At 41.3% G+C, this 22,537-nt stretch overlaps 7 protein-coding genes across 8 annotated transcripts; 2 read left to right on the plus strand and 5 right to left on the minus strand.

Moving 5' to 3' along the window:
- Window positions 1-108: 108 nt before the first annotated feature.
- On the minus strand, window positions 109-1,859 carry LOC108859592 (uncharacterized). The gene is made up of 8 exons (XM_018633501.2): window positions 1,501-1,859; window positions 1,317-1,383; window positions 1,191-1,230; window positions 949-1,081; window positions 793-864; window positions 626-706; window positions 456-517; window positions 109-353 (listed from the first exon to the last, which is right to left on the minus strand). Exons 1-8 carry the CDS (start codon window positions 1,750-1,752, stop codon window positions 281-283), a joined length of 780 nt encoding a protein of 259 aa, XP_018489003.1. The 5' UTR covers window positions 1,753-1,859; the 3' UTR covers window positions 109-280.
- Window positions 1,860-3,047: 1,188 nt separating this feature from the next.
- LOC108860156 (probable pectinesterase/pectinesterase inhibitor 21) lies at window positions 3,048-5,840 on the plus strand. Its single transcript, XM_018634059.2, has 2 exons — window positions 3,048-4,235; window positions 4,418-5,840. Exons 1-2 carry the CDS (start codon window positions 3,230-3,232, stop codon window positions 5,737-5,739), a joined length of 2,328 nt encoding a protein of 775 aa, XP_018489561.2. The 5' UTR covers window positions 3,048-3,229; the 3' UTR covers window positions 5,740-5,840.
- Window positions 5,841-6,056: 216 nt separating this feature from the next.
- LOC108860955 (60S ribosomal protein L18-2) lies at window positions 6,057-7,250 on the minus strand. Its single transcript, XM_018634788.2, has 5 exons — window positions 7,151-7,250; window positions 6,973-7,062; window positions 6,749-6,877; window positions 6,435-6,617; window positions 6,057-6,347 (listed from the first exon to the last, which is right to left on the minus strand). Exons 1-5 carry the CDS (start codon window positions 7,151-7,153, stop codon window positions 6,189-6,191), a joined length of 564 nt encoding a protein of 187 aa, XP_018490290.1. The 5' UTR covers window positions 7,154-7,250; the 3' UTR covers window positions 6,057-6,188.
- Window positions 7,251-8,151: 901 nt separating this feature from the next.
- On the plus strand, window positions 8,152-10,311 carry LOC108863133 (serine/threonine-protein phosphatase PP1 isozyme 9). The gene is made up of 4 exons (XM_056986253.1): window positions 8,152-8,971; window positions 9,069-9,628; window positions 9,699-9,878; window positions 9,966-10,311. Exons 1-4 carry the CDS (start codon window positions 8,782-8,784, stop codon window positions 9,987-9,989), a joined length of 954 nt encoding a protein of 317 aa, XP_056842233.1. The 5' UTR covers window positions 8,152-8,781; the 3' UTR covers window positions 9,990-10,311.
- Window positions 10,312-10,429: 118 nt separating this feature from the next.
- On the minus strand, window positions 10,430-11,549 carry LOC108805070 (60S ribosomal protein L22-2). Its single transcript, XM_018577022.2, has 3 exons — window positions 11,464-11,549; window positions 10,864-11,110; window positions 10,430-10,774 (listed from the first exon to the last, which is right to left on the minus strand). The coding sequence occupies exons 2-3, from the start codon at window positions 11,091-11,093 to the stop codon at window positions 10,630-10,632; spliced, it is 375 nt and encodes a 124-aa protein (XP_018432524.1). The 5' UTR covers window positions 11,094-11,110; window positions 11,464-11,549; the 3' UTR covers window positions 10,430-10,629.
- A 5,048-nt stretch (window positions 11,550-16,597) lies between these two features.
- On the minus strand, window positions 16,598-19,418 carry LOC108861239 (E3 ubiquitin-protein ligase IPI1). Of its 2 annotated transcripts, none has more exons than XM_018635071.2 (6): window positions 18,940-19,418; window positions 18,196-18,368; window positions 18,052-18,104; window positions 17,935-17,960; window positions 17,428-17,845; window positions 16,598-17,346 (listed from the first exon to the last, which is right to left on the minus strand). In XM_018635071.2, the coding sequence occupies exons 1-6, from the start codon at window positions 19,109-19,111 to the stop codon at window positions 16,956-16,958; spliced, it is 1,233 nt and encodes a 410-aa protein (XP_018490573.1). In that variant the 5' UTR covers window positions 19,112-19,418; the 3' UTR covers window positions 16,598-16,955. The 2 variants fall into 2 exon arrangements, with proteins under 2 accessions (XP_018490573.1, XP_018490572.1); XM_018635070.2 differs by having other exon boundaries at window positions 16,598-17,352; window positions 18,940-19,416.
- A 510-nt stretch (window positions 19,419-19,928) lies between these two features.
- Window positions 19,929-22,471, minus strand: LOC108861240 (26S proteasome regulatory subunit 6A homolog). Its single transcript, XM_018635072.2, has 10 exons — window positions 22,209-22,471; window positions 21,765-21,881; window positions 21,578-21,685; window positions 21,312-21,503; window positions 21,047-21,238; window positions 20,810-20,928; window positions 20,646-20,733; window positions 20,441-20,560; window positions 20,231-20,371; window positions 19,929-20,143 (listed from the first exon to the last, which is right to left on the minus strand). The coding sequence occupies exons 1-10, from the start codon at window positions 22,326-22,328 to the stop codon at window positions 20,066-20,068; spliced, it is 1,275 nt and encodes a 424-aa protein (XP_018490574.1). The 5' UTR covers window positions 22,329-22,471; the 3' UTR covers window positions 19,929-20,065.
- Between the last annotated feature and the right edge of the window lie 66 nt (window positions 22,472-22,537).

Here is a 22,537-nt window from a genome sequence, read left to right on the forward strand (position 1 = left end):
GAATTATTATGATATTATAATTATGTGAAAGATTACATAGATCAAAGTTATTAGTGTTTATTTTAAAACATTTACTAGTTAGATCAAATATAGGGCTGCCATGATGTATAATTATGGAATCCATGCGTAACATTTTCATTGCTCGGACAATTTGATTAGGAATATGGAGATCTGTGTTACTAAGGAAGATAATAACAACTTTTAGTTGGGCTATTATTTCACAATTGGGCCTTGAAGAAACATACAAACGAGAGGGCTCCAAGAAAAGCCTGAACCAGTTTCAAACTAAACCAGAGCTCCAGTTTCTACAAAGGCAGTGAACTTTAGCAAGTGAAGCCATGTAATCATCAGACCTGACAATAAGTTTGGGATGAAAAAAAAAGTAATAAACAACAACTCAACCAAAGTATATCTTCATCTTGATTGCTCTAAGTGAGTGTTGTAAGGATTCAAACCTCTGTCCATATGGAGATCCACAAGCTGAGGTTATGTGAAATTTTGCCTTTTCTGATTTACCCTACAACGAGAATCAGACAAGAAGCTGCGTGAACTAGGCTCTTTGTTCCTGAACAACAATAGATGTCAATGAGGATGGTGTTGGAGACATTCAAGAACAAGACCATACCTCAGCTTCATAGTAGAGTCCTGCATACAGTGAAGCATAGAAGACTTCACTTGCTTGACCACTCGAGAAGTCACTTACTAACTGTTTTAGGTCAAAATCAGACAGTTTATTAGGAGTTGAGACAGTTTGTTTAAAGAAATCACAACATCAGGTGTCTCAAAAAAAACCTTTTCGGGATCACCACCGTTCTTGAATAGGTTATAAGCTTCCCGCATCACAGGCCGAGAATCTCTACCAACCTACAAAGAATGGTCCATCTTGATTTGTGTCACTCATCATGAAATAATAAGGTTTTATGACAAGAAGACAAAAAAAAAGACCACCTCAAGAAACTGTTTTCGTGCAACATCAACACCGTGGAGCCTCGCCTCGCAGAGAAAGCACCAAATCGATTCCTCAGTGTCATTTGGGTTTTGAGCAACATCTAACCTGAACTGTTCTGCACCACCTTCAAACCTGTTCATTATACACACACGTTATTTCATTGCTTCACTACGATATAAAGACAAGAATCAACTCAAAACCGTAAGAAGAGACCAATGAGTAGGAGCTAGAAGTCAAGTACCTATCCATATAGTAAAGAGAAAGCCCACGTTGCCAAAGATCTGTCATCATCAAAGACAAAAAACATATGATCTAATCATTTTTATTAAAATTTTCAAGCTTTTCAGACAAAACACATAACACTTACATGCCTTTTGTCGGGAATCCAACACAATAGCTTTATCAAACTCTGTCACCGATCCAGAAACATCACCCTTTCACACACACACACAAAAAAAAAACAATTTAGAATATTTTAAAAATCCCAAATTTTATTTAAAAAAAAACGGTTTCTTTGTTCGGACAATTTTGTTTGTCGGATTGTTCTTCACCTGTCTGAATAGTTGCATTCCGTTTCGAATCGCTGCGATGGCTTCACGAGGGTTCGAATCTCCGCCTCCGGTTATGGCGTCCCAAATCGAGGAAACAGAAGGAAGAAAGAGTCTGCGAGAGATTGCGTGAGCGTGAGGTGTGTAGCGGGAAAATTGGGGGTTTAGGGTTTTAAGTGGCGAGATCGCCGCGAAACGCCGGGGGATTGTGGGTGAAGTGTATATGATTGGATTCACGATATGGGATAGTGCCATTGGTGGCAGAAGCTAAAGAATTTCACGGCGATGGTTAAGATCTCTCTAGGGGTTTCAGTTAAGGGATTGCTCACTTTGATGACCAGTGTTTCCAGAAGATAAGATGATGACAAATGGGAGGGAAGAAATGCAGCGGAAGTAAACCGGAAATTCCCGGTTTAATTATTTGCTTTATTAGCCAAACCAATGTTTAGTCTGAAAGCTGTACCGGTTGAATTGCATTTATTTTTCAGCTGAGCCGGGTGGAGTTAGGTTATATCTGTACCGATCTAAACCACCAGGAGTGTCTGCTAGTGGCTTATAAGGTTAAAAAAAAATTGAAGTTTGAATTTGTCTACACAGTTCCCAAAGAGGCAAAGAACATTTCTTCACCAACAAGCAACGCTTACACTTCTCAATTTTTTTTCTATAATACATGGTTTTCTCTGTTTATATTATTTTCCTTTTGCTAACCTTAACCTTAACCTAAAACTTAAAACCAAACCAATGTTACTGATGCTAGGGGATATAATGAATGGGTGAGTGATTTTGCTTTGAAGACCTTGTATTATGCAGAGTATTCGGGTTTATACACGGCTAACTAGCCCCGTAGCCCGGTTATCATGTGATAAACGATACTAAAATTGTTTGGTTCATTGTCTCTAACTTTGTAGCTAGAGATAGTTGGTTCAGCCGAACATGGGAGCTCTGTACGCTGATGGCTCTCCATTGATTTCTTATGCCCACTCGAACTATAAAAGAGAAAATAAATTTAACTGATTCCTGGGGGAATTCTAACTTTATTTAGGATAATTATTTAGTGTAATTTGTAACTATGTGATCTATATGAGAGTGTTTGCAAGATCATGGACATAGCGAAACGAGTTATTTTTCTTGATCTCCAAAATTTGAGTGATAATATGCATAGATCATCTAACCTCTAAATTAACTAAGAAAATATATGTATTAATCGTTTATTCCTGATCAATTCATAATTGTTTTAAGCTCTATGAATTTCAAGACGTGGTTTGCACATTGAAATTAGAAAGAACATATCTCTAAAACACGATTAAGACACTGAATAATCTGGTAGAGAAAACAAAGTTTTGAATCCCTAAAATAAATTTTTCCTTATTTAGAAACTCATGGAGAAACAGAGAAGACAAGAAAACTACCACAAGTCTATTTTTCATCTTTTTTCTCACTAGCCGCATTTCCCGCCAAGCCTCAGAAAAACAGAGCAACCAGAAAAATAACGAATTCTTAATTTGTTGTTTCTGTTATAAATAAGCCATCTCGGCAATTATGAAAAAAAATTACATACTCCTAAGGAGGCTACGTAAACCTTCGAAGGAGTCGTCACAAATCTTGTTTTCTCAAAAGAATAACGAACAGCTCTTATCTTTAAAAAAAACAAATATATATCCTAAGAGCTGTTCAAGTTCAAAAACAATTTGATTAATAGAATTCAATAAAAAAAAAGAAAAAAAAGACAAATATGTCATACTACGACGATGACTCCAAGAGGAAGAGAAGGTATGTTATCATCTCAATCTCCTCTGTTCTTCTCATCTCCATGGTGGTGGCCGTTACCGTCGGTGTCAGCCTCAACAAGAACGAAGGCAACGGTGACTCTGACGCACAGATAACGTCTTCCGTCAAAGCCGTTAAAGACGTATGTGCACCAACGGACTTCAAAAAGACATGCGAAGACAGTTTAAACAAGAACGGTAACAACACGACCGACCCGATCGAGTTGGTCAAGACAGCGTTTAGCGCAACGATGAAGCAGATCACAGCCGCGGCTAAGAAGTCGCAGACCATGATGGAGCTTCAGAAGGATCCAAGGACAAAGATGGCTCTTGATCAGTGCAAGGAGCTTATGGATTACGCCTTGGGAGAGCTCAGCAACTCTTTCGAGGAGCTTGGTAAGTTCGAGTTCCATTTACTCGACGAGGCTTTGATCAACCTAAGGATCTGGCTCAGCGCGGCGATAAGCCACGAGGAGACTTGCCTCGAAGGGTTCCAAGGGACGCAAGGAAACGCTGGAGAGACCATGAAGAAAGCGTTGAAAACCGCTATCGAGCTGACACGCAACGGGCTAGCAATCATCAGCGAAATGTCGAATTTCGTGGGACAGATGGGGATTCCTGAGTTCAACAGCCGCAGGCTGTTGTCTCAGGAAATGCCCTCGTGGGTGGACCAGCGAGGGCGTAGGCTCTTGCAAGCTGCTGCTCCGTATTCGGATGCTAAGCCCGATATAGTGGTGGCTCAGGACGGGAGCGGTCAGTATAAAACGATCAACGAGGCTCTGATGTTCGTCCCTAAGAAGAAGAACACGACCTTCGTGGTTTACATTAAGGCTGGTGTCTACCAAGAGTACGTTCAGATCAACAAGAGCATGACTCATCTTGTGTTCCTCGGTGATGGTCCGGAGAAAACTATCATATCCGGTAACAAGAATTACAAGGACGGTATCACTACCTACCGTACCCAAACTGTTGGTACGTTAACATAACATTTACTAAGACAAAATCTAAAAATTTGAAAACCATAAATATTCAATATTAAAAGAAGAAGAAAATTTAATGATTTGGAGACATGTAAAAAAACCTATAAATTTACTCCATTAGCTTATAAAATATTTAGAAATTATATATGTTAATGCATGTAATGGTTATTGCAGCTATCATTGGAGACAAATTCATTGCCAAGAACATGGGATTCGTTAACACAGCTGGTGCAGCTAACTTCCAAGCTGTTGCGGTCAGAGTTCAATCAGACGAGTCCATCTTTTTCAACTGTAGATTCGACGGCTACCAAGACACCCTCTACGCTCACTCTCACCGTCAGTTCTACCGTGACTGTACCATCTCAGGCACTATCGATTTCCTCTTTGGAGACGCGGCTGCTGTGTTCCAAAACTGTACTTTGCTAGTGAGGAAGCCGCTTCCGAACCAGGCGTGCCCGATCACAGCCCACGGTCGTACTGACGCGAGGGAAGCAACAGGGTTTGTGTTCCAGGGATGTACTATTGCCGGGGAGCCGGATTACTTGGCGGTCAAGACAACTAGCAAAGCCTATCTTGGAAGGCCGTGGAGAGAGTTTTCAAGGACTATTTTCTTGGGCAGTTTCCTCCCTGATTTCATCCAGCCACAAGGATGGATGCCGTGGATGGGGACCTTTGGTCTTGACACGTTGTTCTACTCTGAGGCTCAGAACACAGGACCGGGAGCAGGACTTGCTAACCGGGTTACTTGGGCTGGAATCAAGAAGTTGAGTAACGAAGAGATCCTCAAGTTCACACCGGCTCAGTACATTCAAGGTGACCTTTGGATTCCAGGCAAAGGTGTTCCTTACACTCCTGGCCTCTTGGCTGCCAATCCTAATGCTGCAACCACAACCCCAAGCGCCTCAGCTGCTTCAGGTACCTCCTCCTCCACGGGCACAAGTGGTGCTGGCTCGGTTTCTCCATCAGCTGCTCCTGTTTCTCAAGTAGCTTCCCAAGTTTCTCCAGCAACTGCCCCAGTTGCTTCTCCAGCAGCTGCCCCAGTTGTTTCTCCAGCAGCTGCCCCGGAAGGTTCTTTGAAGATGGCTTCAACAGGGACAAGTGGTGCTGTCTCGGTTTCTCCAGCATCTGCCCCGGAAGGTTCTATCATGATGGCTTCAATGGAGAGACCTGGTGCTAGCTCAGTTTCTCCAGTTTCTCCAGCAGCTGCCCCGGAAGGTTCTATCATGATGGCTTCAATGGAGAGACCTGGTGCTGGCTCAGTTTCTTCAGCAGCTGCTCCGGAAAGTTCTATCATGATGGCTTCAATGGAGAGACCTGGTGCTGGCTCAGTTTCTCCAGTAGCTGCCCCAGAAGTTTCCATCAAGGTGGCTTCATCGGAGACAACTCAGACAAGTGAAGTTTCTATCATGATGGCTTCAATGGAGAGACCTGGTGCTGCTGCCCCGGTTTATCCACCACCTCCTCCCTTTTATCCTGACATTGCATTGTCTAACTAAAAGATCCATTAAGATGCCATATGATGTCTTTTTTTTTCTTACTAAAACCTGGATACAAAAAACATTTGCATAACCTTGAAGAATTCAGGATTATTGATCTATCCCAAATTGTTTGAGATTAATGTCTTCGCAGTAAATTAAATCTGTTGTTTATAATTATATAATTTTATAACAATACATTATGTAGAATATTAGTTCACAAACTGTTCTAAAGAGATTGATTTTTCATCCATTTTAGTATTACTTGGCTATGACGTTAAGAACTTTTGAAGAAAGAATGTGAAGTTTGATAAACATAGTAAAGCTCAGTGTTGGAATAAGCTCAACAGTAGTCACAAACTTTAGATATTGTCTGAAAAAAACACAATTGTCTAACAAAAATCCGATTATGAAAGAGACGAAGAAGCAACAACACAATAGGATCAAGTTCAACGACACAGACAATGTTCTTAAACCTTGAAACCACGGCTCTTCCTCTTTCCTCTGGCCTTCTCGAACTTCCTTCCCTTGGACCGAACATATGGCTTCGAGTGACTGTGTGGCACACCAGGTGCGGGACCAAAATGCTTAACAGCCTCACGCGAGTTCTTAGGTCCTCTAAGAAGAACCTACACACAAGAAGAAGCAGAAGTTTAAATCATATTATCACATGGAAGTTGAAAATGGAGTAGAGTGGTTAGGGTTGAGAGATATACAGTGTTCTGTCCCAAAGGAGCTCTGAGAGCAAGCTGGTCAAAAGTTAAACATTCACCACCAGCTTTCTCAATGCGAGCTCTGGCTCTCTCTGTGAACCTCAAGGCAGTCACTTTGATAGCTGGGATCTCATGTACTCTCAAATCATCGGTGATGGTTCCAACCAAGACAGCAATCTTATCTTCCTATCATATCACAGCAAGAGAGAGATCACATTCAGCATGATTCTAAAGAAATGAAACAGAGTTATCATGACCTAGGACTAACTTCTAGGCCAAGGAAGAGAGAGATAAGAGGGTTTCAAACGAAATGGAACCTTGCCAGCCATGAACTCGACGAGTCTAGATAGAGAAAGAGGAGCTTTGTTGACTTTGCTCATGAAAAGCCTCTTCAAGATCACTGCATTGAACTTGCTCTGAGTTCTCCTCACCAGAAACCGGTAAAGCTGCAAAATTTTCAAAACAAAAAGTTCAAATCTCATTTTCAGACCAAACAGACATCTCTTCGAAAGGAGAAAGGTTGTTAGTTAAAAGTTTTGACCTTGACAGTGAGCTTGAGGTAGACATCGTCAGACTTAGGAGCTGTCCTTTTGGTCTTCTTGCTCTTACCTCCAGCGATCAAATCGATACCCTGCAAACACGACCGAAGTGATCTCAGAATCAACCAAAATCAAAGCATTTAGAAACGGAGACTGAGAGAAAGAGAAAGCCAAATGTACCATTGTAGCCTCCGGGGATGTGGTGCCGCCGCTGTCGAAGCTTCTGCAAGAGAAGTGATGAAATTAGGTTTTATATCAGTTTATTCCAACGGACTCTATTCAGCTGTAGGGTTTACTTAATTCCAGTAATCGGCCCTGTAAAGCCCAATATAATTAAAGTCATCTTTGAACAGTTAAACTTAGAGCCTAGAGGCCCTTTTATTGCTCTGTTATATTATGTGAAATTTGATGTCCAGTCCATGTTGTGTTTTATGGGTCAAGCTCATTAATTGACATGAGAAGCAGACCCAACATGGATGAACTTTTATGAACCACAGATCTTAAGAAGTAAGAATAACTTTTTTTAGATTAAATTATAAATAATAAATGATTTCTGTAATGTCAGTTTGATGTCTGTTGTATTATCTGAGTCATCTATGGTGTCTTGACAAAAGGATTGAACCACTTATTAGGTGTAACATTGTTGTTAGCTATAAATTAATCTCTCTATAATATTAATCACATCAATCAAGGTTCAACTGATTTTAATATTCACTCGAAAATAGTTTATCAATGTATACTAGAAACTTAAACATACTTTGCTGTAAACAAATAATTTTACTATTTATCAAAAAGGTAAAAAAAAAAGAAGGTAAAACAATGTTTTTTTGATATATTATGAGGGAGGAACATGATTAATCTCACACGTGCGTGCTTACCTCTAACGATAAAACCGAACTTTTCAAAAGACGCGGTTTCTCGCCCAACAACAAATTACTTTTGACCAGTTCCAGTGAGAATCCTCCACGTCTCATCTTTTTTTTTTTTTAAAGGACTTTCAATTAAAATGCAAGAGTTTGATACAAATGATTCACACTTGTGATCAAAGAAATTTAGAGTGCAAAGTAGTGAGAGAATAAGAAAACAGTAATTGAGAAATGCATATAACACGTCTCATCTTTTTGGCTGGATCTTCTTCCACCACCGTCCACTCAACCCATATCCTTGCCTTAGAAGGTTAACACTAATTACCTTATGTAGCTACTAGCTAGTATTATAATTGTTAAGTCCATTGATTCCAATAGTTCCATTTCATATTTTTTAATTATCTTTTATGATCACCATGTCCATCTGTAACCTTACTATTTGACCGACTTCTTCATTGTAATCAATAGCCATTAAATCCAAAAACTGCGTTGAAAATAGATTTCCAAAATTTTCAGACAGGAGAGAGAGAGAGAGAGAGAGAGAGAGAGAGAGAGAGAGAGAGAGAGAGAGAGAGAGACGGACGACCCTATCTGCACCATCTGTTTTTCTCCCCCCTCAATACTCTAAAGCTGAAACTTTTTTTTTGTTTCTCTGTTCTCAAATAAAGAAAGTTATAATCTTTCATATGGATTTGTTCTGTTCTAATCTTTTGTCCATTTGATCCACTTGAGTATTAAGACTAATCAAGATTTACTTTTGGTCTCTCCACCTTTTGTTTTGTCTCTCTTTGATTTTCCCGGGAAAAATCCAAAAAAAAAAACTTCCGACTTTCTGATCGCCTCCTTATCAATCCTTTAAACCATAAACGACCCATTGTTCCTAGCCTGATTTGGCGCAAACCCTTTTGTTTTAATCCTGGATTCTGGTTAGAAAAAAAAAGAACAATGACGACAATGGAAGCGGTGATGGAGATAAGTATGGTGGATGATATCATAAGAAGACTATTAGAAGGCAAAGGAGGCAAACAGGTCCAGCTCTCAGAGATCGAGATCCGTCAACTCTGCGTTAACGCCAGACAAATCTTCCTTTCTCAGCCTAATCTCCTCGACCTCCATGCCCCCATTCGCATCTGCGGTACCCTCTCTTCAACAGATCATTATGTCTTTCTGCATTTTCTTATTTATTATATTATTACAAAGTATGAGAAATATTACAAATATGTTGTGATCAGGTGATATTCATGGACAATACCAAGACCTTTTGAGACTATTCGAATACGGAGGCTACCCACCTTCAGCACATTATCTCTTCCTTGGAGACTACGTCGACAGAGGCAAGCAAAGCCTCGAAACAATCTGCCTCCTCTTGGCTTACAAGATCCGTTACCCTTCCAAGATCTTCCTCTTGAGAGGCAACCACGAAGACGCTAAGATAAACAGAATCTACGGCTTCTACGACGAATGTAAACGGAGATTCAACGTTAGGCTCTGGAAGATATTCACCGACTGCTTCAACTGTTTGCCTGTAGCTGCTCTCATCGACGACAAGATCTTGTGTATGCACGGAGGGTTGTCTCCGGAGCTGGAGAATTTGGAGCAGATTAGGGAGATTGAGAGACCAACTGAGATTCCGGACAACGGTCTTCTTTGTGATTTGCTTTGGTCTGATCCTGATCAGAAGAGTGAAGGTTGGTCTGATAGTGATAGAGGTATTTCGTTCACGTTTGGAGCTGATGTGGTTGCTGAGTTCTTGGATAAGAATGATCTTGACCTCATTTGCCGTGGCCATCAGGTAGGCTCAGAACCAAGTCTGTGACATTGGTTGAAGATACCTTTGTGATTTGACTTCGGTTTGTTTACAGGTAGTGGAAGATGGGTATGAGTTTTTTGCTAAAAGGAGATTAGTAACTATATTCTCTGCTCCAAACTATGGGGGAGAGTTTGACAATGCAGGTGCATTGTTGAGCGTTGACCAATCTCTTGTTTGCTCTTTTGAGATTCTGAAACCTGCTCCATCTTCAAGCAGTAATCCTCTCAAGAAGGTTTGTTTTCACCAGACCAAGAAGGCCCTTCTTCTGATACTATATGATTGGTATAGCTTAACACATGGCTTTCTTGCGTTTTATCAGGTACCAAAAATGGGCAAGTCATGAAGCTCAAGTGAAGCTTGTTTCCTTAGAGATTTGGTTTCACGAGCTCAAGCTAGGCTATATATTGCATTACTTCAGATGTAGGTAAAACTGCAATGAAGAAGAGAAACTCAAAAACTAGTTTACTTAGTCATCAAAGAAGAACAAAAGAGAGAGAGAGAGAGAGAGACAGAAGACAAAAGCTGTAATCCAAATATTCTCTGTGTGAGTAGTTGCAGACACTTCTCTTCTCTGCTTCTTGAAATTTTCATCTCCTTTTGGTTTGTTTTCTTGTTCTCAAGTTTATTCATTTAAGTTATAGAGTGGCCTCTCCTCTTTTGCTTTTCTTATTTACTTGTATCATTGAAAACATCCCACAAACTTTAAATCACCCAAGATGTTATGTTCTGCCTGGAGATGGTAACTTAACTTCTCTTCAGCAGAATGTTATGTTGTCCAATGTAAACACTAACATATTTTTCAATTATACGATCCTTAGAAAAATACTTTGTTATCAAACTCTCTAAAACAAGAGTTAACTTCAACCAAAACTAGATAAGATCTGTCACAAAAAAAGAACGGAGATAAATTGTACTGAAGAGCAAAGAGCAGCAGAAAACAAAACAACCAGAAACAAGAAGAAGGTACGAGTATAGTAGCTCTTCTAGTCTTCTTCCTCTCCCTCGTTCTCAGCAATGTTGAAGTACCTCAACTCATAGAGGTTACGGTCCTTGTTGGCCGCAATCACTCTAAGCCAATCCCTCACATTGTGCTTCTTCAAGTACTTCTTCGTCAAGTACTTGAGGTACCTGAAGAGAAACAAAGAGATGAATTGCTTATACTCAAAACACTCGTTGCTACTTATAAATCACTAGAGGAATGTGGTGTTGAGTGGTACCTCTTGGAGAATTGGCCATCAGAGGTGACAGTGATCTTGTTCTTCTCACGGGTGATCGTAACCGAATCACCGAGCGCACCAGCTTTGCCACCGACTTTGATCCTCTCCTGAAGGAACTTTTCAAGGGAAGCAATCTCCATGATCTTGTCATCGACGGGCTTCGAGCAGTCAATGGAGAAGGACACTCCCTTCTTCTTCCCCTTGGCAACTGCTGCACCTCCACGACTCATTTTTTTAAATCCTTTTCCTGTACAAATCCAAAAACAGAACATAAGAGTGTTTATAAACCAGACATACAAGCCTAAGACATATATGTCTGGAGACAGACAAGGTGTTTTCGAAACATGTAATGAATCTTATCTGTTTTACATTTGAATTCTAAATGCCATTTCCAAAACCTGTGAGATCTGATGAGAATCGAAACTTGTTTCTAATCTAACTTTAACAACTACACTCTTAAATAGAGTGAACAATAGCTCAATCGAGAGGAAGGTGGAACTATAAACTCGTGCATCTATTCGCGAGATGATTCTTATGAAATCTAATATAAGACACTGAAGAGTTTTCTATCGGATAGAGAGAGAGATCGTAAAAGCGTACCTTGAAGACGAGCGGCGTCTTTTAGCTCTTGGACGAGAGAGGAGGAGACGAGAAACAAATGTGGCTAGGGTTTTTGCTCATTTAAAGTGCTTCTTATAACCCTAATTTTTATTTCTATAAATAACACAACTTCCCTCTAATATTTTTAGAAATCTCCAAATCAACCCCAAACTTTTATAATTGAACCAAAAGCCCATTATTATTTTTTGTAACTAGTGTGATTTATCTTCTAATCACCAACAAAATGCAAATGCTAGTGTAGTAGTTCAGTTTAATCACTGATTTGTTTTCCGTATATATCTATTATCTCGTTTGCGATATGTAAATATGTAACACATATTCAACACACAAAATAATCCCTCTGAAAGTTCAAGGGGGTTTACCTCATTGTTGGAAGTAATAACACCAAGAAGTAAGGAGCAAGGAAGAAGTTGAGTTATGGAGCGAGTCTTGCGGCACGAGTTGGTTTCAAGTAGTGATCAATAAGACCTGTTGTTTCGGTCAAAGTAGTTGTAGCAGTACTCTGTTTTAGTTGCAGTTATTTAGGAGTCTAGTTGCTTTTGTAATGGCTATATAAAGCCTTTTTTCTTATTGAATGAACAAGCAAGTTTTAAGCATCTAAACAAAGAGTAATTTGATCCTACAAATTGGTATCAGAGCTCCGTTAGACATTAAAACTTGAGAAAGAAAACAGCAAAAGAGAGAAGAGAGATGGGTGATGATAAGATGAAGTTACCGCAGTTTGATGGCCACTGGGATCATTGGAGCGAAGTCATGGAGAACTTCTTCAGAGCCAAGGGACTATGGGAGGTGATTGAGACGGGGTTTGAAGAACCAGCAGCTACCACGGTCTTGACGGCAGAGCAGAGTGCGCAGCTCGAGAGTGTCAAGACGAATGATCACAAGGTGAAACATTACCTCTATCAAAGCATTGATAGGGTGACGTTTGAGCAGATCTTGGACAGAAGGTCCTCCAAGATCATATGGGATTCGATGAAGTCGAAGTTTGGTGGAAACGCTCGAGTGAAGAGGTCTCTGCTGCAGAAGCTAAGAAGAGATTTTGAGCTTCTCGAGATGAATGAAGCAGAGTGTGTAGAAGAATACTTCACTCGGGTACTGAGCGTGACTAACCAAATGAGGAGCAATGGTGAGGTGATGATGGACTCAAAGGTGGTTGAGAAAATCCTCAGGACGCTCAGTGAGAAGTTCATGTATGTTGTGGTCTCGATAGAGGAGTCGAAGGACACCGAGACCATTTCCCTTGAGGAGTTGCAGAGCTCATTGATGGTACATGAGCAAAAGTTCAAGAAGTCAGAAAAGGGTGACGATCATGTGCTAAAGGTAACACAAGGCAGAGGCACTGAGACCAGAGGAAGGGGTTCCTACGGTAGAGGCAGAAGCCGGGGACGTGGCAGAACAACATTCAGAGACAAGAGCACTGTAGAGTGTTACAAGTGTCACCGTCTTGGGCATTTCAAGAGTGAGTGCCCAAAGTGGGAAGAAGAAGAAGCAAACTATGCTGATGAGGAAGAAGAGATGTTGTTGATGGCGTACATCGAAGAGGAGACTGAAGAAGATGAGGAGATGGTGATGGTAACTCAGACAGGGGAGCAAGGAGACATGAGAAGAAAGGCCTGGTTCCTTGACTCCGGTTGCTCAAATCATATGAGTGGTGATCAAGAGTTGTTCACAAGTCTGAACACAAGCTTCAAGCACTCTGTCAAGTTGGGAAATGACAAGAGACTAGAAGTTGTGGGCAAAGGAAATGTGAAGTTGGTCTTGAACAACACTACATACACGGTCAGTGACGCGTATTACATTCCTGAGCTCAAGAACAACTTGCTGAGTCTTGGACAGATGCAAGAGAAGGATGTAACCATCATCATACAGAAAGGTGTCTGCAAGATGTTTCATGATGAGCGAGGATTGATCGCAGAAAGCAAAATGAGCAGAAACCGAATGTTTATGATAGTAGATCAAACCGGTGGTGGAGAGCTCAGACAGCAGAGGTGCCTGCAGACTACCACAGAAGACACGGCAAAGATATGGCATGAAAGGTATGGTCATCTCAGTTTCAGTGGAATGAAGACACTGCAGAGCAAGGCAATGGTTTGTGACCTTCCATGCTTTGATGCTCAACAATTCACGTGCACAGACTGCTTGGTAGGAAAGCAGTCAAGGAACCCAATTCCCAAGAAGAGCACGTGGAGAGCAAAAGAAGTCCTAGAGCTCATCCACTCTGACATATGTGGTCCGATAAGTCCCATGACTACTGGTGGGAAGAGGTATGTTCTGTGCTTCATAGACGATCATAGCCGAAAGGGATGGGCCTATTTCCTAAAGGAGAAGTCAGAGGCTTTTGAGCATTTCAAAATGTTCAAGAAGCTAGTGGAGACTGAGACAAGTAAGAAGATAAAATGCCTGAGAACCGATCGTGGAGGAGAGTACACATCGAACGAGTTCTATGCGTTTTGTAAGGAGGAGGGAGTCAGAAGACAGCTAACCACAGCGTACACTCCGCAGCAGAATGGAGTAGCAGAGCGCAAGAACCGCACGGTGATGAACATGGTTCGCTCCATGTTGTCAATGAGGAAGGTTCCAAAGATATTTTGGGCTGAAGCTGTTAACTGGACTTTCTACATCTTGAACCGTTGTCCTACTCACTCGGTGAAGGATGTAACTCCACAAGAAGCTTGGAGTGGTATCAAACCAAGTGTGAAGCATCTCAGAGTTTGGGGAAGCTTGGCTCATGCTCACATTCCAGACGAGAAGCGTGGAAAACTCGATGACAAGAGTCTCACTTGTGTAATGCTTGGGTTCTCTGATGAGTCAAAGGGTTATAGGCTATACAACCCGGCGACTAAGAAGATAATAGTGAGCAAGGATGTCGTGTTTGAAGAAACGGAAGGTTGGAACTGGGAGGAAGATCAAGACAATCCTGAGGTAGAACTAACCTGGAACGATGATGATCACATCTGGGAAGAGAGTGACAGTGAAGGAGAAGATGGCAGGGAGCAAGTTAATGAGCAACCTGCAGAAGCTGCAGAGGAAACAGAGCAACCAGGAAGAACCAGGGAGGGTCGAGTATCAAGACCTCCTCGTTACCTGAGTGATTATATCACTGGAAGTGAAGTAGAAGAAGACGAAGAAGTCGTCAACATGGTGGAGGTAAACTCATCTGATCCAGTTTCTTTTGAAGAAGCAGAGAAGAGCCTCAAGTGGAGAGAAGCCATGAACGAAGAGATAAGAGCCATTGAGAGAAATGGAACCTGGGAACTTACGGAGCTGCCTAAAGGAGCAAAGTGCATTGGCGTCAAATGGATATACAAGACAAAGCTCAATGAAGTTGGTGAAGTGAGCAAATACAAGGCTCGGCTGGTAGCTAAGGGCTACTCTCAGGAGCATGGCATCGACTACACTGAAGTGTATGCTCCTGTAGCTCGGATGGACACCATAAGAACCATCATAGCTACTGCTGCAAGGAAGGCTTGGGACATCTATCAACTGGATGTTAAGTCGGCTTTCTTACATGGAGTTCTTGAAGAGGTTGTGTACATTCAGCAACCAAAGGGGTACGTAGTCAGAAGTGAAGAAGATAAGGTCTACAAGCTCCACAAGGCGTTGTATGGGTTAAAGCAGGCACCGAGGGCCTGGTTCAGCAGAATTGAAGAGTACTTTGCCAAGAGTGGTTTTGAGAAGTCTGAGAATGAAGAGACCTTCTTTATCAAGACGAACAAGCACGGTAACTCTCTCTATGTCAGTGTATATGTAGATGATCTAATATACACAGGTGGTGACATGGAAATGATTGAAGAGTTCAAACAGTCGATGAAGAAGGAGTTTGACATGACTGATCTCGGCAAGATGAGGTATTTTCTTGGTATAGAAGTGCTGCAGTCGTCACTTGGCATTCACATATCTCAGGCACAATATGCTCTTGAAGTATTGAGGCGTTTCGACATGGAGAATTGCAACTCTGTTTGCAATCCGATAGCACCTGGAAGCAAGCTGGATCTTGATGATGGAGGAGAGCTAGTAGATGAGACTTACTACAAGCAAATAGTAGGAAGTCTCATGTACATCACGATCACCAGGCCAGACCTGCAATTCTCTGTAAGTCTACTCAGCCGCTACATGTCTAAGCCTACAACACTTCACTTGCAAGCTGCTAAAAGAGTTTTGAGGTACTTGAGGGGTACGGTTGATTTTGGTATCTGGTACAAGAGAGGAGGAACAGGAGAGTTGGCAGTCTACACTGATAGTGATTTTGCAGGCGACGTTGATAGCAGAAAGAGTACATCTGGTTATGTATTTCTTATGGATGGAGCTGCAGTGGCTTGGCTTTCCAAGAAGCAACCTATAGTCACTCTCTCTACAACCGAAGCTGAGTATGTAGCTGCATCAGTCTGCGCGTGTCAAGTGATATGGTACAAGAGGGTTCTTGAAGAGTTGGGTTACAGTGGGGAGGGAAGCACTGTGATTCTCTGCGACAACACGTCAACTATCAAGCTTTCGAAGAATCCTGTATTCCATGGAAGATGCAAGCACATTGGTGTAAGGTTTCATTTTCTGAGGGATCTAGTGAACAAGGGAGTCATCAGTTTGGAGCATTGTGGAACAGCTGAGCAAGTAGCTGACATATTCACGAAGGCATTGAAGCGGGAAAGCTTTGAGGACTTAAGGAGCAAACTTGGAGTGTGTTCTAGTGAAGATAAGCTGAAACTTGTGAACCAAGTTTAGCTTAGGGAGGGTTTGTTGGAAGTAATAACACCAAGAAGTAAGGAGCAAGGAAGAAGTTGAGTTATGGAGCGAGTCTTGCGGCACGAGTTGGTTTCAAGTAGTGATCAATAAGACCTGTTGTTTCGGTCAAAGTAGTTGTAGCAGTACTCTGTTTTAGTTGCAGTTATTTAGGAGTCTAGTTGCTTTTGTAATGGCTATATAAAGCCTTTTTTCTTATTGAATGAACAAGCAAGTTTTAAGCATCTAAACAAAGAGTAATTTGATCCTACACTCATGAACATTCATAGACACAGGTGTTGCTTAGATTGTTCTATTTTCTTGTTACCTATAGTCATGGTAATTTCACATTTATTTTGTGAGATTTGCATAGATTTTGCATAGAAAACAAACATCATTTACTAAAAAAAGATTTAACATAAGAAGAAGAAAAAATGTTGCAGTAGGGTATTTCACTTGGATACCCAGTGTAGCCACATCAAAGAAAAACAAATAACCAACGACCATTTGCTAGCCGGATCCAGACCAGACCCAAACCGGCTCTAACCGCACGGTCACCAACAAACAGGGGAAGCAGTCTCTCTCCAAACCATTACATACTCATTCATTTGTGTTCATATATTATCAATTCATCACATAACTTCAAGCATGCAGTGAATGTTTTCATGTTTTATCAAATATCAACTTCCCAATGTTTTTTCTTCATTGATCCAACGTTTCATGAGAATTGCCTTCTATGGCAACTGACTCAACTCTCACGATGGTCCTCCACCTCCATGCCTCTGATGGAAGCTTCCTGATCCTTCATTGAAGGAAGATGCCCAAATGGATGGTTCTCTGTCCATCTGGTTAACTTGGTAGGCTTGTTGTGGTTGCATATAAGGTTCTCTCTCCCATATGTTAAACCGGAGAAACCCGCTCCCTCCTGCCTGATCTGAAGAAGATGAAGTTGATCCTCTACTGGGCCTCCGTCCAGAGGGGAATACAGGCCCACGAGAGACTATAGGTGAGTCTGGTTGGTGTGACTGTGCAGTAGACTGTTGGTAATAGGCTTGAAGAGCTTGTGTTCTGTCTCTGGTCCGAACGTTGCTTCCCGGGAAAGGTGGAGTCCTTGGGACAGATGCCACCGAGCTCCCTGCTCTACCACTAGAACTGCAAAGACCCATTATTACAATAGATATAAGACTGTAATAATTCCACTTTAAAGTCAAGACAGAAGATATGTACCTGTGACCATGATATGATGGACGCATGAACTGCGGCAGTCTTGGTCTGATAACATCTGAACCGTTGGCTCGGGAAGTTCTCACAGCAGCTGGTGGAGGCGTGGGGTGTGTTGGACTGCCCACATGAGGGCCAGAAGGAGAGAAGTGCTGTGGCGGTGGGGGTGGAGGTGAGTGATACTCCCAGCCGTGATAGTGGGGATCCACAGGGAAACCATAAGGAGCTGGGACTTCACTGGAGACCGATGAGCCGGTGTTCCAGTGGCTAGTGAAACTTGGACTATCTGAAACGCCTGCAGCACCGCCGGAGCTTGAGGAAGAGGAATGAACCGGGCCAATGTAGGTTACGTATGGACATGGGTGACCCGCTGTTGGGGCTGCTGGTTCTGTGAAGTAACCTTGCTGGTTCAAGAGATCGTGATCTATGCAATGGAGCCAGACTAAATAAGTCAATAAACCAAGATAAAGGGTGGGAGAAAAACAAGAAATAACCAATCTGACAAAGTCTTACATGAACTCGGCGAAAAGTCTCCATCCCTAACAAAGGTAAAGAGAGATTCATCAGCACAGAAGATCCCACTTTTGATTGAAAAGTAGCACAGAACATAGAGTTTTTGTAATTACTTACTCGAAAGGAAGACGAGCTGAACTTCCAAATGGGCACCAGTGAACTCCAAAAGCCTGCAAAGATACATAAACAGAAAGCATTTTTTTTTTTGAGTGTGAAGTAAGTAACAGAGCTTGGGATGGATAGGGTTAACAAGGATTATACCATTTCAGAGTAGCTTCCGAGATCATAAATCTCATCTTCATGAACCCAATCCTCGACATTGAACTCAGAGTGTGAGCGGCAACCGTTAGCGTAAAGCCACTGGCCTTTCTCTACTTTCCTGCAGTTTGGGCACTGCATCACCCCCTTTGCATTGAAAGCTGAGCCAATACAATCTAGAAAAAAAAATACGTGAAGTTAGATTGTTTTTTTTGTGAAACAGGACAAGGAACCAAACATAAGGCATTTAATAACACACATTGGGGGGAAATCTCAAACTCTGTAAGCTAGAAAGCTCTCTTGCATCAAATCAATTCATTCGGATTGTCCCTAGTCCCTAGTCTAAATCAGGACAAATTGGTCAAAGTTATAAAGATACAAACCCACAGGTACACTCCTAACCAGACATCCAAGAGGCAAAGACTCATATGAAAAAACATCATATAACAATTGGAGCAGATCATGATCATGAACGGACCAGATTCAAAGCTCAATACCCATCCATATGATTATTACAGCAAAAGAGGTCACATCTCCATAACAATAGTAAGCTACCAACCAGAATGTAACAGGAACAAAAAACAAAAGGTAGATCTGGATGATTAATTCAAAATCGAAATCTGAACCAATACTTTTTCAGACAAATCATAAACAAATTCAAATCGAATTATATTAAAATAAAAAAAGAGCACATCAAAATCAATTCAACATACATTAGCAGCATCGGGAAAGAATAAGGAAACGTACCGAGATGGAACTGGTGGCCACATTGGAGATTAGCCCAGGCTCGATCGCCGTCTTTAACGACCGTATCGAGACAAATCGAACACGCAACCGAGCCCAAACCATCTCCTTCTTCGTCGGGGAGATGATCATTATCTCCGAAATTGAATTTGTTAACCTTGTTGCCTAAACCCATAACAACACCAATTCAAATCCAATCTCGACAAAAAAAAACCCTTTTCGTCGAGCTCGAATCACCACCACCACACAATTCAATTCACGCCCTCTCTCTCCAGTTCCTTACGCTTCGATCGATTGATATATAAGAATAATTAAATCCCTTAATGAATCAATGAACTCTCTCTCTCTCTCTCCGATCGTTACCACATCAGAGACCCAGAAGAAGAAGAAGAAGAAGGAATATATTTTTGTTTTAGTTTTTTTCTTGGTATGCTGCTGGGGCGTGATGTTTTGTGTGAGAGGAAAGATTGGGTTGCGGGTAGATGCAATGACCGATGTCCGAATACTTTTATTTATTCGACGGCTCTGATTTATTCTCATCCTTTTGCCTACTTCACATCACCGGCTCTCCTTTTTCTTTCCTTTTTCCTTTTCCTTTTTTTCCTCTATTACCAATTAAGTACATTATCAATACCCACCTGTGTAATTAAACTTTCCGTTTTTGGCTCTCATATTTTGCAACTGGTTTTGAATTTGGTTTCGTATTGTTAAGAAAAATATATTATTCATTAAATAATTTTCTCAAACATCAGATTTGTAATAAAATTCGAATGATTTTTCTAAAGAAGACAGAAAATGTAATAAATAAGAAATGAACAATTTAAAAGCATATTACTGTATTTAGGTTCTATTCAGTTTTGGTGGGTGTTCATATTTACCATGTCCAACACCCATAGATTCATAAACGTGTTCAACATTCTTTTCAAATTCGTTGCTTCTGTATCAAAAATTCTTTTTGCTTTCCCCTTAACATGACATGCATGTGAATGTGATGATGTGAAACTGTAGTGTTTCCATATTAAATTCCACTTTTTCAGGAAAAGAAGATGAACACAACTAAATATGAAAAATATCCCAATCGGAATGTAAAACTACTTGAAAGAAACAAGACAGATGATGCAGAGAGTGATTAGGCGTAGTAGTTCAAGCTTGCTTTCTTCTTGGCCTGGACTTGGATGATACCTTCATTGAAGTCCTCATGGTTCACCTGAAAACAGGAGATAGCATCCAATGTTTTAAAAACCAGACTTAACTTCGATCATAACGCAACCAAGAGACTCTTGTATCTTATTACCTCTGTGGCATCGCGACGAAGAGCTAACATGCCAGCCTCTACACAAACTGCTTTCAGCTGAGCACCATTGAAATCGTCGGTCGATCTTGCAAGCTCCTCAAAGTTGACGTCTGGGTGTACATTCATCTTCCTCGAGTGAATCTGATTGCACTCAGTTTGGGGTTAGTTGAGGTATGTGAGCTTTTAAAAACTATCAAAGGAGAAACAAACCTGCAAGATTCTGGCTCGTGCTTCTTCTGTAGGATGTGGGAACTCAATCTTCCTGTCTAGTCGACCAGAACGCATCAGTGCTGGATCCAGAATATCTGCACGGTTAGTCGCTGCAATCACCTGGGAAATTAGGTTTGAGTGTTACCCTTTCTTTGTGAGATGATACATTAACGAGTATGACTAGAATAGAGAAAGACTCTCTCACCTTAATACGCTCATCGCTACTGAATCCATCAAGCTGATTAAGCAGCTCCAACATAGTCCTCTGCACTTCCCTGTCTCCACTTACTTCACTGCACTCTCAGCCAATTAATGTAAGATTAGTGAGTTGCTGATGAAGTGCAGAAATAGAACAACTGTAAACTGTACCTGTCAAAACGCTTTGTACCAATGGCATCGATTTCATCAATGAAGATGATGCATGGAGCTTTCTCTTTCGCTAGTTGAAAGGCATCACGGACAAGTTTTGCTCCGTCTCCAATGAACATCTGCATATGACACAGAATCATTACACAGGCGTCATTATATACCTCCCCAAATGAATTGATTTGTAGCACTAAGATATAAGGTAATGAGTGACTGAATATAACAACCAAATGTATATACCTGGACCAATTGAGGGCCTGCCAATTTGAGGAAGGTGGCATTGGTCTGTGCTGCACAAGCACGAGCCATTAAAGTTTTACCAGTCCCTGGAGGACCATACAAGAGCACTCCCTTTGGTGGACGAACACCAAGCTTTTCGAAACGCTCCTTGTGCGTCATGGGGAGCACAATAGCCTCAACAAGCTCTTGGATCTGTTTCGAAAATAAACTCAAATAAGATTCAATACAGTAACACACACAAGCACAATGGAAAAAAAAAACTAACCTGCTTCTCCAGTCCTCCGATGTCATTGTAATCTTCCGTAGGCTTCTCATCGACCTCCATGGCTTTAACCCTAGAGTCATACTCAGACGGCAAGGTATCCAGAATCAAGTAACTGTCTTTATTAACTCCCACCAAGTCCCCAGGCTTCAAGCTATCAGGGTCCACAAGACCAACAACTGGTAGAAAGATAGTCTGCAAGCAAAATGATTTGCTCAGAAATGAAATGTAAAATGAAAAAAAAAAGGAATATGAAAGAACTCTCTCACCTGTCGTGTAGAGGTTTTCAACACAACACACTTTCCCTTCCGTTGAGAGTCAAGGTCAATATTGGCACCGTCTTCCTCAGCATCATCTTCCGGATTCATCTCCAATATCTAGTAATATATAACACTTAGAAATCAACTCCAAAACAGAAGATTTACAGGGCATAACGCAAGGAACTAGGATGCATACCTCGACAATGTTGCCAACCAAGTAAGGAAGCTGCTTGTTGAGTTTAATCTTCTCCTGATTCTCCTTTATCTTCTCCTTGTAAGAATCGCACTCAAGATTCGTTCTTTGTGCGTCTTCCTGTATCCCACACCATTAAAGAAGAACACCACAAGATCAGCAACTTCAACAGTATCATACTAATAAGTAAAAGCTTCCAATGTAATGAATCACCGATGTGTTAAAAATCGAAAGTTTCAGATAAAGTAATACAATTGACTCAAATTGAAGGTCTAGTGCATATCTAGCTGCCAGAGATTACATTTAGCTCAAACCCTAAATTATATATATACCAGCACGACCTTATTCGAATTATAAGCAATTGCTAAACCCAATACTATGTCGAAAGGATCAATCATGTAGTTAAGAAGAAGTAAAGAGGGATCGAGAAAGTTATGGGGTCGGAACCTTGAGGATTCGAATCTCGTTTTCGAGGAGGCGAGCAGCTCTGATGATATCTTCGGTGGACATGGAAGCGAGCTGATCCTCTTCGAAGCTTGATGTGTCTTCAACCATGGGGGTTGCCATTTCAATAGCCAGCCAAATCGGAGAGAAACAGAGATCGCCGGGAACAAGGAGGAGAGTTAGGGGGAGAAGAGCGACTATGAGCAAAAGGGAGAAGAGGAAGGATGAGGAAATAAATAACCAAATAAAAGTTTAATTGCAATCAAAGACTCCTGAATGAGCTAGAGTCTCTACTTCCCTTAGGCTACGCATCTTTCACAGGTACTGTTTCA

This window comes from Raphanus sativus, chromosome 5, assembly GCF_000801105.2.
Source record: "Raphanus sativus cultivar WK10039 chromosome 5, ASM80110v3, whole genome shotgun sequence".
NCBI lineage: Eukaryota > Viridiplantae > Streptophyta > Magnoliopsida > Brassicales > Brassicaceae > Raphanus > Raphanus sativus.